We start from the raw sequence: 15,293 nt of genomic DNA on the forward strand, positions 1-15,293 counted from the left end.
CCCGCTCCCCTCACGCGTCCCGCCGGAAGTGGCGCGCGCCCGCCCCATCATGCACCGCGCGCGCGGCCACGCGCGCCACCCGCACCAAGCCGCCGTCCGGGCGCCCAGGTGAAGGAGAGAGGGTTGGGGACGGGACCGGGCAGCGGCGGCGGGAGGCGCCGGCGGCCCGGAAGGTGAAGGGCGATGGGATGAGCGAACGGGGAGGGCGGAGGCTGCGGCGGCGCGCGGGCTCCGCACTCACCGGGAAGCGGCTCGGAGGGGCCATGGGCGGGAGGCGGGGGGAGGCGTGGCCGGAGGGGGCGTGGCCTCGCCGGGGCGGGCGCGCGGGCAATGGGGCTCGGCCCCCCCGCCAAGATGGCGGCTCCTGAGGCGCCTGAGGCGTTGGCTGGAGGTTCCTGTAACAGGCCCAGGCAGCGCCCTGACCCGCCGCCTCCTCTCCTCTGTGTTTGTTTAAAATAAACCCCCTGCAGCCACACTTAGGAATGTGTCGGGTCTGCGAGCCCTGGCTGGCAGAGTTTCAGCACAAACCGTCGTCACACCTCCCTTGCGAGTGGGGAGCTGCACCTGAGGTTTTGCTGAGGGAGGTGTTGCAGGGTGTAGCATAGCAAAAATAAAAATTTGTTTTATGCAGGCGTTTTTCTTCACGGCCCGTAAGCCCCTAGCCTCCTGTGAGCTGCTGTGTCCTGTATTACACACAGTAAATTAAAACAACCTTGAGCACTCCTGGAGAAACTTACTTACAAGGGATGGAGGAACAGGACAAAGGGAACGGCTAGATGGCATATTAGGAAGAAATTATTCCCTGTGAGACCCTGGCACAGGTTTTCCAGAGAAGCTGTGGCTGTCTCATCCCTGGAAGTGTCCAAGGCCAGGTTGAATGGGGCTTGGATCAAGCTGGGATAGTGGAAGGTGTTCCTGCCCATGGCAGGGGGTGGAATGAGATGAGCTTTAAGGTCTTAAAACCCCATTTTCTCCACAAAATCCTCTGGTGCTTTCCAAGGGCACTGTCTGTGTGCCCTATAGAGCCTGCAGAAGTGCACTAAATACGATAACAGAAATGAATGAAATGGGCAGGATAATTTGGAAGTGCTTATAAGTATTTGGAGGAGCAGCAAGTGCTGTCACTGATAAGTGCCAAGTGACACCTTTTTTACTATCAGAGAGGCACATGATGAATTTTAAGTCCCATGTCGTGACAAACATACAGCCAGTACCTCTTAAAAACAAGGCTGAGAAGAGACGGTGCAAGAGGCAGCTGGAATTGTGCTGCACAGGCAGATGGATCCTCAGGTATTGCCAGTTTAAGTCAAATACGGTGTTTTAAAGGCAAAAGCACGTCTGGAGTGATGCAGAAGCAGCTGCTGCAAGTTAGGCACGGTGTGGCTCCGTGCAGGATGCGGCGCTGAAACTGGCAGTCCCGCAGCCTTCCAGGTTTTATGAGGCAGCAGGACTTCTGTGTTTGTGCTCCTGGAAACAAGGGGGAAAAAAGAAACCCTGCCTTTTTATGACCCTGGGGAGCAGGACAAGTGCCAAGGCAGCTAAAGGCCGGTGAATTCAGGCCAGCAACCTGTACCTCGTTATTTTTGTGCACGCCCTGGATGAATTCCCAGGGGAATTCCGAGGGGTAGGAGCGGGGGTTACCTTCAATTTCAGGGTGTGACAGCTCTGTGCCCATCCCCGCAGTGGGCACAGGCAGCTCTCCCACACACACAAGGCAGCCTGGACGCTCTGAGGCAGCGGAGGCGGCTCCATCCTCGGAGGCGTGTGGCCGCTGCCTCTGCGCCCCGGGGAACTCCGAGACGCCCTTCCTAACTCAGGCTCTGCTCTTTGTCCTCCCAGGCTGGGCCGGGGTGCAATGGCAGCCTCCTCCTCGTCCTCCTCCGCCGGCGGAGTCAGTGGCAGCTCTGTGACAGGGTCGGGGTTCAGCGTTTCGGACCTGGCGCCGCCCCGGAAAGCCCTCTTCACTTATCCCAAAGGAGCCGGGGAGATGCTGGAAGGTGATTGCTCCTGCCCTTCTCCTTCCCTGCTCCTCCTCCAAGTTGCTGAACTTGGCACCCTACTGGCAAAAGCTGGAGGTAGAAAGGAAGCACCAGGGCTTGCTTGGTCCCAGCTTTCCCACCAGTTGTTCATGAGGAAGTGATTTTTCTGGCTGTCACCTGCTTTTTAGCTCCATGACAATACTTCAGACCGGGAAGCATCTCCCTGAAAGGGAACATGACGGTGTTAATTGCTCATTGTTAGCTAATCCTTTGATGTCTGGCAGGGATTACTGCGGAGATAGCTGAGACAGGAGTATTTTTCTTGGCAGAAGTAGTAATTTTCTTGGTTTGGGTTGGATTTGACCGGGTTAGTCCAGGAGGCAGCTTGTCTTCCTGCCTGCTCGCATCTGGGTGCCCAAGCCCTGCCACCGACTTTGTCGCAGCTCTGGGTGAGGGAGGAAGGGCAGGTCCTCCGGGTGGCAGGGTTAAACCAGGGTCTCTCTGTCTGCTCCCCTTGAACTTCCCTTGTCACCGTGGGATGGCTGGGACCGAGGCTGGAGTGTCCCTGTGGCAGCACAGGGCAGCTGGGAACTGATGGCTGCGCCGCTGAAGGGTTGTTTTTATTACACATTAGAGCCCATATGCCAGGCTATGGAAGTAATTATGACTAAAGGTTTGCTCACAGAACTTAACGAGCCTTCAAAACAAATTAAAATAATGAAGCACTTCATGTTACCAAATAGACAGGCAGCTGTTCCTCCTGAGAGCCACTCTGCAGGACAGACAGGGAGTCAGAGGAGAGAATCCAACATTTAGGTTGGAAAAGGCCTCCAAGACCATTGAGTCCAACCTGTGACTGATCCCCACCTCGTCAGCACCACGAGAGCACTGAATGCCAAATCCAGTTGTTCCTTGGACACCCCCAGGGACAGTGACTCCACCAGTGACTACCTGGACAGCCCCTTCCAATGTTTTCCATGAAAAAATCCTTCCTGATGTCTCCAGGATATATTTGGGGCAGCACTTGCGCAAGGAACCTCTGAGCATGGTGAAACTCCATCTCTTCCCTGGGGTTCATCTTTGGATTAGATTTTTCCAGAGTTCTGTCTTTGAAACTGCTCTCTACATTGTTCTGGCACAGAGCTTTGAATGGATTGTGCTTTGGGCTGACCTCTTTACCAGGAGGAACACAGCAGTTCACCTGCTCTGGGTGGCAGCAATAACCAAACGCTGTCCCTGTTGCAGGAAGCACTAGGTTGGCTTTTTAGTTTCTGACACAAAAGGTGTTACACCCATTCTTTCATCAGGCAGCTGCCAGTGGAGAGGCTGCAGTTTCCTCTTCAAATACCCCCACTGACTGACTGATTTTTGTTGCTACTTTAACGATCTCACTTGTTTCTAAATAAAACCGTAGGTATTTTGGGGTTTTTTAGAAGGAAGCAGTATAAACTATGCAGTGCTTGGCACACGATTAGCTATGTTTTCCAGATTGCTGTATTTCTGAGTCATTTGTGTGATCAATTACTGGACTTGGATGGCAAGATACACATTGTTTGAAATTCTTTATGTAGGGTTATGGTCTGAGCCTGTGGGAAATCCTAAAGCATTCTAAGGACACAAGCATCGGAGCCCTGAGGGAATCAGAGATTGCTGTAACATTACCTGGCTTCTCCTTAGCTTAACTTCTATTTAAAATGGACTAAAATTGCTTGTCAGAGGGGATGTTACAGAATTCCAGCCAGGATGTCTTCCCAGGTAGCACCACTGCCAACCAAAGCCCTGTGCGGGGTCACAGGGGCTGTGCTCAGCGCAGGGAAAAGTGTCGGAACGACGCAAGGGGGAACCCACACCTCTAACATAAAAATAGGAGGTCAGGGACACTGAGGGCTGCTCAGCCTTAAACTCTGGGTTTCAACCATCTCCTTTTTCTGTTTACAGATGGCTCTGAGAGGTTCCTCTGCGAGTCTGTGTTCAGCTTTCAGGTTGCATCAACATTAAAGCAAGTGAAGCATGGTAAGCACCGAGCGCCGGCCGCGCGTCGCTCGGGGAAGGCGGCGGGGGCAAAGCCTGACCTGCTCTCGGGTGCCAACCACAAGAAAGCAGAGTGAACGCTAAGTCAGGCCAGCACTGAGTCCTTTTACAAGCCCTATGCAAAGCACCGGGAGCCCAGAGAGGCTGGGTGGGAACCGGCTGTGCCTTCCGAAGCTTGTTTTTCCGTGGCGGTGTGGCACCGTGAGGTGAGGCCGGAGGAGGAGGTTCTGGGCAGGAAACGCCCACGCTCTGATCTCGGCCCAGCGCTGATTGTCTCTCTGGCCTGGGGCAAAGAGACGCTCCATTCCACCTTTGTTTCTCTTGTGGCACTGGCAGGGTCAAGTGAGGCTTCCAGAGGCACTCAAGAGGCAGCCACGCGTGGCGTGGCGTGGCGTGGCGTGGCGTGGCGTGGCGTGGCGTGGCGTGGCGTGGCGTGGCGTGGCGTGGCGTGGCGTGACTCCACTCTCTGCCTCCCCAGGGAGCAGCCTGATGTCCTGTTTGAACCTCTGCCTCCCTGCCGGGCCCTTTGCCCTCGCCCAGGTGCCTGTGACCCAGTGATGGGCTTGGCTGCATCACAGCTTCAGTTCTCACAGAGCCCAGCAGCAGCTCCTGTCTGCTGCTTGAGGGTCACATCCTTTCTGGTCCCCGCCTCTTGTCAGCCAGAATGGTACTTCCACCTGTTGTCTCAGAGTGGAGAGGTTTCCTGTCCTCCTCCGGTTGTGGGGGAGTGCACCAGTTTGCAAGGCTGTGATCCTGTATGTCTGCAGAAAGCAAGGCTGAACTTCAGAGCCATTGTTCCCACAGCTCTGCTGTGGCTGCAGCTACCAGGGGCTGCCACACAACCCGGCACCCTGATAGACACCAGCCTTTGGAACTGCGGAGCACCTCCCGGTTCTCTCCCTGTAAGAAAGGCAAAGGCCTTAAAAAAAAAGATCAAGGTCATCATTTTTTGGCTTGTTTGTTTGACAGTTCCCAAAAGGGTGCAGGAGGTGGAGTGAGAACAGTCCCTCTTAAAAGCACCCACTGCTGCAGTCAGCATAAATCACACACAGTTTATGTTACGCCTCTTGCTTTCTCCAAGAGGCTGCAGTGAGTTTACAGCACTGTTAGACTTCCAGCAGAGCTGGGAGAAGGGGTATTCCCATCTCTGCACCACTGCAGCTCATTTAAGTGAAAATGGACCCTGTGTGCCCAACATACAACTGGTTAAAAGTAAACCTGAGAGGAAGATGTTGTCTGGGGGATCTCCAGGACCTTCCTCTCGTTAGCAAGCTCTGGTTGCAGAGCCTTTCTGCCACACTCACCCAGGTCCTCCTCTGAGGACCTTCATTAGAAGCACAGTTCCTCCTGCTGCACCCAGCTCCACCGTGGGCTGACCAAGCCCTCTCTGAACTTCTCTGTTCTTCTGCACTATAAATATTTATGCTTTATGAAAAGAGCTTCATCCTGTTTTCACCCCCATACATTAATGGGCCTGATGTTTCCCTGTTAGGACTTGAATGTACATGGCACGGGCAGGGATGGGTAAACACACACTGGGGCAGAAAAGCCTGTCCCTGCTTTCTCTTCACTGTTTGCATGGAGTGGGTTTGGATTCAAATGAGCTCCGTGGGTTTTATTCTGCCCTGCTCCCCACTGACAGCTGGGAATTTGCATCTAATTGGAAGGTTTAATTGCGCTGCCACTGCAAACCACAGTTACCTTTGAACTCCTCACAGATCAACAAGTCACAAGGATGGAAAAACTTGCCGGTCTGGTGGAAGAGCTGGAGGCAGATGAGTGGAGGTACAAGCCAATAGAGCAGCTCCTGGGATTCACTCCCTCCTCGGGCTGAGCGTGTCTGGATCACTGCTGTCATGGAGCAGAAGAAAAACATTCCCTGGCCTGGCTTCAAAACACCCCCCATTTATCAGATGCTGACAGCTGCATCGGCAGGATGGGGCTTTGGGGTTTTTTTGAGAGGGGATCCCCCCGTAAAGCTGCCAATAAACGGAAATGACGGGATTCTATAGGTCCTTACAGGCTGGCAGGGCTTGGTTTCTGTAAGTTAGAAGGCAGGATCAGCTGTACAGCCCTCGGAGAATCTCCGTATTGTTTACAGAGGAGGGCACACGGACAGTGTGGCTGCGGGGAGGGCGACCCTGTAACTCGGGCTGGGCTCCTGCTGGAGCGCGGCCGGAGCGCTGGGCGAGCGGGGAAACCCTCTGGAGCAAATGCCAGGAACACTCCTCAGCCCCAGCCGTCCTTCTGGGGAATGGACACGAACTGTCCCGGCAGCGGGTGAGGGGCCAGGCGATGTCACCTCCTCCAGCAGTGCCTCAGGCCTTGCCCAGGCTGTTCCCTCTTCATCTCCATTTCTCTGGTAGTGCTGGCAGGACTCTGCTCTATCTTTAATACCCTGAAACTTTGTCCTCTTTGTTCTGTATTAGATTTCTCTGTAACAATAAAATAACTGTGTCTTTGAAACTCTTTATCTGGTCTGATGAGGGAAACAATCAGCTGTTTGGGAGTAAAGGAGGTTTAGTGAAGCTCAGAGGCAGCTCGACTGTCACAGTGGTAGACTGAAGTTCAATATGAGAGGAACCAAACTATGCTCAAAAGTGCCTTGATTTAAGTCAGATTTTAGTCCTGGTTTAACTCAGCCAGAGGAGAAGAACCTGGTTTAAAACTGTCCATTTTAATCATCTTGTTTTTCGGTTGTACTTCACTTCTGTTCTTGGAGGGAACTGGATTTCCATGTTCTGGCGTAACCATTTCAACATGTTGATTTTCCGTGGATGAGAGCCTTGGCCCCACAGCTCTGCTGGCCAGCAGGGGGTAGGAGCAGCACCGTATGCAAGCAATTATTTGATTTACTGTTCCAGATGCCTAATTTTTCAATTTTCAACATCTTACTTACGAGATGATTGTATTTTTTACTCCCTATTTCAGCCCAGCCACATCTGGATTGAAACAGATTAACTGGAATCCATTCCCATTTTAGATCACCAGCAATTAGCTAAAACTAAGGGGGAAAAGTATACAGCCACCTTCTGTGTTTGTTGCTGTTAATAAATTAGTTCCAGTACCAGAGTCAGCTTTGGGCAATCCAGAGCCCCACGCTGCCCGATCTGCACATGAAGCCGCAATTCCAGCTCCGTGGAAATTCACCGCACGCCTGCTGGAGCGGGGCAGGGGCGTTCTCACGTAGGGCTGCAGCTCAGCTGAGACGTGTCCCACGCTGGCCACCCCGGCCCCGGCCCCGGCCCCAGCCCGGAAAACCTCCTCCCCAGCCTTGGAGAGCTGCCAGGCCCCGCTCTGCGGGGGCCTCCTGCACAGTCAGCGGCTCCGCGGCCAGGAGCGCTCTAAACGTGACGGCAGGCGGGATTCAAACTCCATCCCAGATGGGCTTGCTTGGGAAAGAAGGGAGCGCTTCAACCCTCCACTTTTTTGTTTGCTTGGTGGCATCTATTTTTAATCCTGCTTACTCCAGCCACCTAAATCTACCTTGGCCAAACCTGCCAGAAATCCTCACCCCATATCATTGTGGGGTTTAGCAACGGAGCAGCAGATCCCCCAATCCCCCTCGCTCACACCCGGTCCCCCCTACTCGCTGACCCAGCACAGTCGGGCACAGAAAGAGCTTTTCTTTTTTGCTGCTCAACTTGGGAAACTTTTCCACCCTGCCAGCCCTCTTGGGATGCCAGGGGCTTGGCGCCTGCAGCTCTGCCCACGGGATGCAATGCCCAAGCATTGCCCAGACTTCCCTGTCCAGATCCAAAACATGGCAGGGCTGATCCACCTCGCCCTCCTCCCATTCCTTGTTTTCCAGCGGTTTCTTGTGCTGGGACAGAGCAGGAGCAGGGAACGTCCCCAGCTCTGTGCTGTACACGGTGTGTTTGTATGTGTGCCCAGCACCAAAATAGACACATGTGTGAGAGCCATTGAGAGGAAGTGAAAAGTTCACCCTGTACAGTACTACTAATGCAAAAACATGTTGTTGGCCGTTCCCTCCTCCCTCTCAGTAAACACTTTATGTAAGGCAGGGAGAACTGGAGGGATCTGTATGGGCAAAAACCCTCCATGCTCCCCCTCCTCCAAACCCAGGTTTTCCCTGGCAGCTGGAAATTCCCAAGCCAACCTATTTCCTGCTTTGCAGATCAGTGGGGCTGCGCCGGCAGTGGACATTTCTCCTTGGGGTTTGGAAGCCCCGTTGCCCCCTCTGCCCGGGGGTCTCAGGAGCTCGGGGGCCGTTCGGAGGCTGCAGCTGGGCGCGGAGCACAGGGGGGAGGGAGCCCGGCAGCTGCCAGAAAAAGTTGATGCGGGGAGGGGAGGGAAAATAGAAAAAGAGCCGAACAAAGAGCCTCGTTCAGGGCTGCTGGTTGGTTTTCCTGTGGGTGCTTGCAGCAGAACGTTATGTACCGGCACAAGCCCCGCTCACACCTCCCCTCCCCGGCTCCTCTCGCCGCTGGCCACGGCCCCAACGCCGGCCACGGTGCCAAGGCACGCGCTCGCCTCGCTGCCCGGGCAGGCTGCCCGCCAGGGAGGGCCTCTCCCAACATCAAGGATGCAGCAGTGTGGGGCAGTACCCCCAGAAACACCCTCTCCCATCTTCTCCCCCAAAAGCACCCAAGGGGAGATGAGTTTCACGGCCCACACCCTGCGAACGACACAGTGCCGACCCAGCACTCAGGCTGGCACTCGGCATCTCAGCTGCCAAAACCTGTCCACCGCCCTCCTGGATGCACGTTCCTTGTTTCTCCGCCCGGCTCCTGCAGCTGCTTGTCCCAGGGGCGAGAGATGAGCCCGGAAGGTTTAGCTGTGGCACAGACCTGCCCGGCCAGCAGCACGCCGGGACCTGCCACCGCGTCCCACGCAGCCAAAGCTCACCTGTCAGAGCTGGCCACGGGCTCGGAGGACGCAGGGTCACCCCTCATGTGCCCGTCACCCCCTGCCACAACCAGGGACCCAGTGTGAGGGACACCCACCCCACCAGGCACTTAAGGGGCTCAGTAAAAACCATGGCCTCAGCCCCTTTGTTACTTGGACACAGAGGATCCCACCGGTGTCTGTGCCAACCCAGTGTGCCAAAACAGTGTGTAAATTTACCTAAAAGCAACTTCTTGGGCCACAGAGCTGCTGGAAAAAACACAAAGCCAGGGACTCCTCCATAGCAGCAGCCCATGGGGCAGGAATTTGCCCCCCACCGCACAGGGGGCACAGTTTGCACCCGACGTGAGCCAGGGCACTCACTGAGCCCCTCAGCACATCTCCTCCTTTCCTCCTCCTCTTCCTCCTCCTCCTTCTTCCCAGCCCCCTCCCCCTGCAGCCTGCAAAAGCGCTGAGCTCAGCACATCCCGGGCAGGGGCCCAGCCAAGGACCCTCCCCAATGCCAGCCGCTCCCCCCGGCTCCTGCTTAACCCTTTGCAAAGCCAGGCTGGAAATCAGAACGATCAACTAAATCTCATCACAGAAGGGGACAGGCACAGCTGGCTGGGAACAGACTGTCCAGAAAGCCTCAATCTCTCTCTGCTCTCCCAGAAAGGACAGCAGGTCAGGGGGAAAGACACGCTGCTTGTCCACAGAAACCACGCTGGGTTTACTGCCAGCAGCAGGACCAGGGGAGGGGAAGTGCAGGGATTGCCAACACTGTAGCTAAAACTTTACTTTCCGGCCCAAAACCATTCCTAGAGGCCCTGCTGCAGAGGAGCAGCCTGGATCTCAGCTTCTTTTGGGAAGCAGAAGGAGCTGCCAGCCCCACATTGCCTCCCCTCCCAGCTGGATTATTTTATTGCAGGGATCAAAAATTACATTTCCCTTTAAAACTTGCCATCACACCAGAGCTGCTTGCTCCGCTGCCTACCAGGAGATGTTATGGCAAAGAAAGAAAAATATTTATGCTTGGCTCCAGAATTCCAGCGTATTTTTAGCAAGGCGCCTTCCCCGTGGTCCTTTACCTCTTTTTTTGTTTATTTGCTGCTTTCCCCCTGCTTTGACCCCCTAAAACCAGCAGATCCTCATCTATTTTCAGCCTCGCCCAGCCGACATTTGTACCAAGGACGTGGTGGCTGTGGGGAGAAAGAACCCACGAGGTACATTTTGTGAAAAACAGGATCCCAAGCACCATCCAGCTGTTTTCAAGCACGAGTGTGCAAATATTGAGGTGTATTTTTAACGGCTGGGGTTGGGGGTTGTTCATTTTTTTGTCCCAAAAAGCAGAGGAGTAGTTCTGCAAGCTGCAGGCGCAAGCCAGGACTTGTTCCCAACTCCCCATGCATCTCCTCTGCTCCCTGGGATGTTACCCACTCCCCCAGCCTGGACTTCCATGCCCAAAATGCTGATGGATTCAAGCTTTGACCCCTAGAAAGCAGCTACAGCTACTGGTGGGGTGCCCAGGCCCTCTGCACCCTTTGGGTGGGAGGTCACAGGCAGTGGGTGGGGGACCCACGCCCCTCGCTCCTGGCCGCCGTGTGCTCTCCACCGTCGCCGGGCTCTTATCAATCTCGGCTAGGGAAGGACAGGACCCAAGATAGGTCCCGGGGTGACTTCAGAGTGTGCTCAGCCCCTCCGATAAAGCCGCAGGCAGCGCAGCAGGAGGACAAACAAAGCCCTTTATCTCCAGTTCGGCTCCTTGCGCTCCTCAGGGCCTGGCTTTGGAAAGGTCACGTACGGGGGCCGGCCCGCAGGACCCGCGGCTGCGGGGGACGCGCGGCCAGGGCGGAGGGCGCGGGGCTGGCCCGTGCCCGGTTCGGGAGACACCCGGGAAGGCAGATGGGGTTACCGCCAGCCTGGCACGGATGGAGCAAAGCTCCATCCCACAGCCCCCAGCCCCCAGCCTGGCCGTGCCCTGCCCCCGCCCAGCCTGATCTTCAGCAAGTCTCACTCCACCATCCCCTCCTGCCTTGGGGAAGCGGGACGATGCCAGCGGGTGGGCAGCGGGCTCGCGCGTGGGCTCCCGGTGTGGCTTGTCCCCGCTGCAGGGCTCAGCCCGTGCCGGGGCAGCAGGGCCCGGCCGTGCCGGTGCCACCACGCACACAGCCCCTGGAAGACGAGGCCGATTAAGACCTAACCCATAGGGAAACCCTCGCTGGTTTCCCAGCCCAGGGAGGCCTCGGGGACCCCGGGGACACGGCGGGTGCCCCCTTCCCCACCGGAACGTGATGCGTGTGTCCGAGCCACGGGCTGGCCCTGGGGGTGCGGGGGCTCTCCGGGCCCAGGGGAGGGGGGTCAGGGGCCGGGGGCTCCCCAGGAGCCCCGGCCGGGCCCTGACGCAACCGCGGCTCCCGTTTGCAGGGCCCGGGGCAGCGCCGGGGCCAGCGGGCGTGGCCTGCGGGGAGGGGCGTGGCCTCCCCGCTGTCGCCGGGCAGGAGAGACGCCGCGGACGTGCCCCGCGCTGCCATTGGCGGACGTGGGGAGGGGGCGTGGCCCACCGTGCCGCCCCTATATAAGGGCGGGGCGCGGGCAGGGTGGCAGAGCAGCGGCGGAGCCGGGGCCGGGTCAGGGCCGTTTCCGTGCATCCGCATCCATGCCCGGGCTGTGGGAGCGGCTGGCCGGCGGCCGAGCGGGGCCGCCTGGAGACCTCCGACTGCGAGTCGCTGGGCAGCGCCTCCGGCTCGGAGGGAGGTGAGTGTGGGTCCCTGAAAGGCTGGAGGATTGATGAGGGTCCCTGGGTGGAGGGGGTGGTTGTGCTGTGCCAAGCTCCTGTTAACACCCCCAAAAAGCTTGGATCGGTGTCCCAGAACCATGAGCCCCCCAGCACATCCCTGTTGCATCCCTAAACCCCTGGGATCGGTGTCTCCCACACCCATGGGACCCCCAGCCCACCCTTGCCCCGGTGCTGACCTGCCTCTGTTCCCTCCGCAGATGCCGAGTACGCCGAGGGGGTCTCCCTGCCGGACATGGACCTGGAGCTGCTGCACGACCCCGAGGATGAGCTGCTGTGCGCCAATCTGATGGACGTGGTGCAGGCCACGCTGGGCCGGGCCCCACTGGGCGCCAAGCGCTGCTCCCGGCTCCTGATGCCGGCCCAGCTCCAGGAGCAGGTGCGGACGGAGCTGCTGCGCCTGGCGTGCAGCGAACCCTGCGGGCTGCGTGGGGCCCTCCTCGACCTGTGCGTGGAGCACGGCAAGGCCTGCCACGACGTGGGGCACATCGCCGCCGACCCCGCCGTGGTGCCCACCTTCCAGCTCACCCTGGTGCTCCGGCTGGACTCCCGCCTCTGGCCCAAGATCCAGGGACTCTTCGCCTCGGGGCCGGCCTTCGCGCCGCTGAAGCTGAGCACGGGCTTCAGGGTGATCAAGAAGAAGCTGTACAGCTCCGAGCAGCTGCTCATCGAGGAGTGCTGATGGGCCGGGCTGCAGGAGCCACTTCCCAAGTGCTTTGGAAGAGCCAGGCAGAGCGTGGCGGCTCCAGGCAGCTGCTGTAGTTTAGGTTAGGCTGGAGTAGGGCTGTAGGTGGAAGTAGTTTGGGCAGGCTGAGATCCCCGTGGGGGCCTGCCCGTGCCGGGACATCCCTGGCGTGGAGCAGCCGGCACTCAGGCCGAGGTCCCTTCGCGCCGTCGATGATTGTGGGACGATCCCGGCGACCGCGCTCCCGGAGGCGGCAGCGGGGCTGCTGGAGGGGTGCTGGTCTCCTGATGGCTGATCAATCATGGGGGACTTTTGTAACGAGGATTGTAATCAATGGGGTCTCAGGGGGAGGGGGAGTGTGGGAGTGAGTGACCGCCGAGGGGTCTGGATCAAAGGCAAACCCCAGCGCTGGCAGAGGTCTGGAATTGTGTCTTTGATCACGAGAGCGGTGGGAGAGGGGCGCGTGAGGTGCCGCAGGGCCGGAGGGCAGGACCCCTGGCCCTGACACGCTGGGGGCACTTCGTTGGTTACAGTTTACACTCATACACTTGATGTTCAAGTGCGAGAATTCCTATGCAATCGTGTCGGGTGGTTTTTTACTTTTCTAATAAAACTTGTCTTGATTGATAACCCACCGTCTCTCTGTCGTCACTTCTGCTGGGGGAGGGATGATGCAACCACTGGTTTGAAATTCCCTGCTGGCACCCTTGGGAAGCCTTTCCCTGTCAGGGCAGCCCCTGCGGTGGGAGCTGGATGTTTTGGGAATGGTGGGGAATCCCGCTGTGCCCACTCCTAAGGGGAGCCACGGGGCTGTGACTCAGGGGGGCTGAGTCAGGCCCCTGAGCCTGCTCATACCCAGGGAGGAGCACCCCAGCGAGGGGCTGCTGCTCCTGCCACGGCGGGAAAGGTGGGCAGAAACCCAGGAGAACGGGCTCAGACTGGGACTGAGGGACAGGAGCAGGAGGGTCACACGTGCCGGGGGGAGCACACCCCAGCCCCAAACACACTCTGCAACACTGAGGCCAATTACCCAAACCTGCAATTAGAGGCCTCGGGGAAGAGGCTTTCACTCAAGGATAATTAAGCTGCTTGGCAAACAAGAAGCCTGTGGAAGGTGTGGGGGGATAAAACCAGCCTGAAAAACCATTTCTTTTCTTTTTTTAAATTCCTCTGTGGCCAAACTTTTTGAGGAGAATTTTCACCATAAAAACCTTGCTTTTGACACGAATGCCCCATAACCAGAGTGTTGGGAGCAGAGATTGCTCACTGGTGTAAATACCACCTTGGAGCAGTCAAGACAACAAGCAGTGCTAGGCTGCCACAGTGGGAAATGCACCTTTACAACACCCACATTCTGCAAAGAGAGGGGGGTTTCCCCTTAAAATTCTGGGGTCTGGAGCATTTCTCAAAGGGTCACGTGCCAGAGCATCCTCCCTTCATGTGAGCAGCCTCCCCTGTGGGGTCATCCAGCACAAAACCACCCCTGGAGACACTAGAGGGGTAGAAAGGGAGCTCCAAACCCGAAGTTCCTTGGCCAGGGTGGAAGCAGTGCCAGCCCAGGCTGGAAGCAGCACGTCGATCCCAGGGCACAGCCGGAGATTTACGGCACGGTGACAGCAGCAGCGCCGGTGGCTCAGCTGGGGCTCTGCCCTCAGCCCTGCTGAGGCATCCTGAGTCTGGGAGTGGTATTTATAGCTCCATAAATACGTGGATTTTCAAATATCGAGCTCCTAAGGGGGTGGCCCTGCTCCTGTGCTGCCAGCAGCAGCGTGATCCCCCCTCGTCCTACACCAGCCACTCCCAGGGAAGGCGAGGGGCTTCACATCCCATTTTTTATAAATTTTTTTTTATAAATTATCATGCCAAGAAAACAAAACAAAAACAATGACTGAAACTGCCCAAAGCCAACACAGAGCGATGGCACAGCCTCTGGGTGTGCCCAGCAAAACCTTCCACGTGGGACCATGTGCCCCGGGAACACCCCAGTCACAGCTATGAAGGCGAAGCTTTGCTTTAATTCATAGCAAAATGGCCTTTCCATGAGCAATTTGGGGGTGTCTCAAGGTCCCCGGGGTTTGGCAGCTCCCTGAAAAGTGCAGAAGCTTCCAGCGAGGCTGGATCAAGTGTCTCCCAGGGAAGGGGATTAGGCAAAGGGGTATTTTGGGAGCTGGGAAGTGTCGATGGGGCTATTTGTGGCACCAGCACCAGCCCAGGGATGCCACGTGCCAGCAGAGGAAAGGCAGATTTTTGGGGGCATCAGCAGCAATGAGGCAAGTGAGGATTTAAATCCCAGGATAACACTAAACCCTCATGTTTTGCTACCCAAAACAATGAAGGGGGCAAGAGGGGTCCCCTTGGCTCCCTACCTGCCAGAGGAGGACGTTCCTGGAGTACCTGCCTTCCTTTGATGCCTCCCTGCCTTTGGCAGCCGCTCCAATTAAAAGCTTGGGCTAACGAGCTAATGGGCAGCTCAAACCACCCATACCTCGGTGAGTGGGCAGGGACCAGCACACCCTGAAATTCAAGAGTGTCTCCCATTGCTCCGGGCTGGGAACGACCCGAAATGCAGGAAAACCACGCCAAAACCTGGGCTGTGGATGTGCCCCGTGCCGGCAGGGCTGACTCACCGCCGCTGAGGGGAAACGGAAGGGACGGAAGGGACGTGACCCTTGGCCTCTGAGAGGAGGGGAAAAAAGGGAAAGGGGGGAAATTCCTGCCCTTGGCCTCTGAGAAAAGGGGAAAAAAAGGGAAAAGGGGGAAATTCCACCCAAAACCTCCAGCGCTTTGGTGCATGGGCCTGGGGAGGAAGAGGGAGGTGCCAGGGGGGTCCAGGCTGCCCCAGCCTCATCCTGCCCCAGGGAGGAGGATGTGAGGAAAAGAGACCCATCCCAAATCCAACCCCAAGGCTTTGGGGCCGGCAGCCGGCAGTTCCCAAGCCGCTGCCAGCAGGAAGTGG

At 57.2% G+C, this 15,293-nt stretch overlaps 3 protein-coding genes across 10 annotated transcripts in view; 2 read left to right on the forward strand and 1 right to left on the reverse strand.

Moving 5' to 3' along the window:
- Positions 1-278, reverse strand: part of ASCC1 (activating signal cointegrator 1 complex subunit 1) — a 35,449-nt gene extending 35,171 nt beyond the window's left edge. For 5 of the 7 annotated variants that reach the window (XM_039554333.1, XM_039554330.1, XM_039554331.1 and 2 more), the window contains exon 1: positions 242-278. The gene's annotated coding sequence lies outside the window, so the exon portion shown is untranslated. Of the gene's footprint in view, positions 1-85; positions 152-241 lie in introns of those variants that run through there. The other 2 variants (XM_039554334.1, XM_039554335.1) reach the window with 2 other exon arrangements.
- Positions 27-6,481, forward strand: ANAPC16 (anaphase promoting complex subunit 16). Of its 2 annotated transcripts, none has more exons than XM_039554337.1 (4): positions 27-108; positions 1,840-1,997; positions 3,918-3,992; positions 5,729-6,481. In XM_039554337.1, the coding sequence occupies exons 1-4, from the start codon at positions 50-52 to the stop codon at positions 5,842-5,844; spliced, it is 408 nt and encodes a 135-aa protein (XP_039410271.1). In that variant the 5' UTR covers positions 27-49; the 3' UTR covers positions 5,845-6,481. The 2 variants fall into 2 exon arrangements, with proteins under 2 accessions (XP_039410271.1, XP_039410272.1); XM_039554338.1 differs by having other exon boundaries at positions 54-173.
- A 5,018-nt stretch (positions 6,482-11,499) lies between these two features.
- On the forward strand, positions 11,500-12,967 carry DDIT4 (DNA damage inducible transcript 4). The gene is given in 3 exon segments (XM_039554402.1): positions 11,500-11,547; positions 11,549-11,612; positions 11,853-12,967. Coding segments are annotated over 3 exon segments (579 nt in total). The 5' UTR covers positions 11,500-11,514; the 3' UTR covers positions 12,335-12,967.
- The last annotated feature ends 2,326 nt before the right edge of the window (positions 12,968-15,293 follow it).

Source organism: Corvus cornix, chromosome 6 (assembly GCF_000738735.6).
Source record: "Corvus cornix cornix isolate S_Up_H32 chromosome 6, ASM73873v5, whole genome shotgun sequence".
NCBI lineage: Eukaryota > Metazoa > Chordata > Aves > Passeriformes > Corvidae > Corvus > Corvus cornix.

Excerpts from the sequence above, each read along its gene's own strand:
- ANAPC16 (XM_039554337.1), top strand. The coding sequence starts at position 50 with ATGCACCGCGCGCGCGGCCACGCGCGCCACCCGCACCAAGCCGCCGTC. Across the intron at positions 109-1,839 it reads GCCGCCGTCCGGGCGCCCAG|GCTGGGCCGGGGTGCAATGG; the intron begins GTGAAGGAGAGA and ends TTGTCCTCCCAG. Across the intron at positions 1,998-3,917 it reads AGCCGGGGAGATGCTGGAAG|ATGGCTCTGAGAGGTTCCTC; the intron begins GTGATTGCTCCT and ends TTCTGTTTACAG.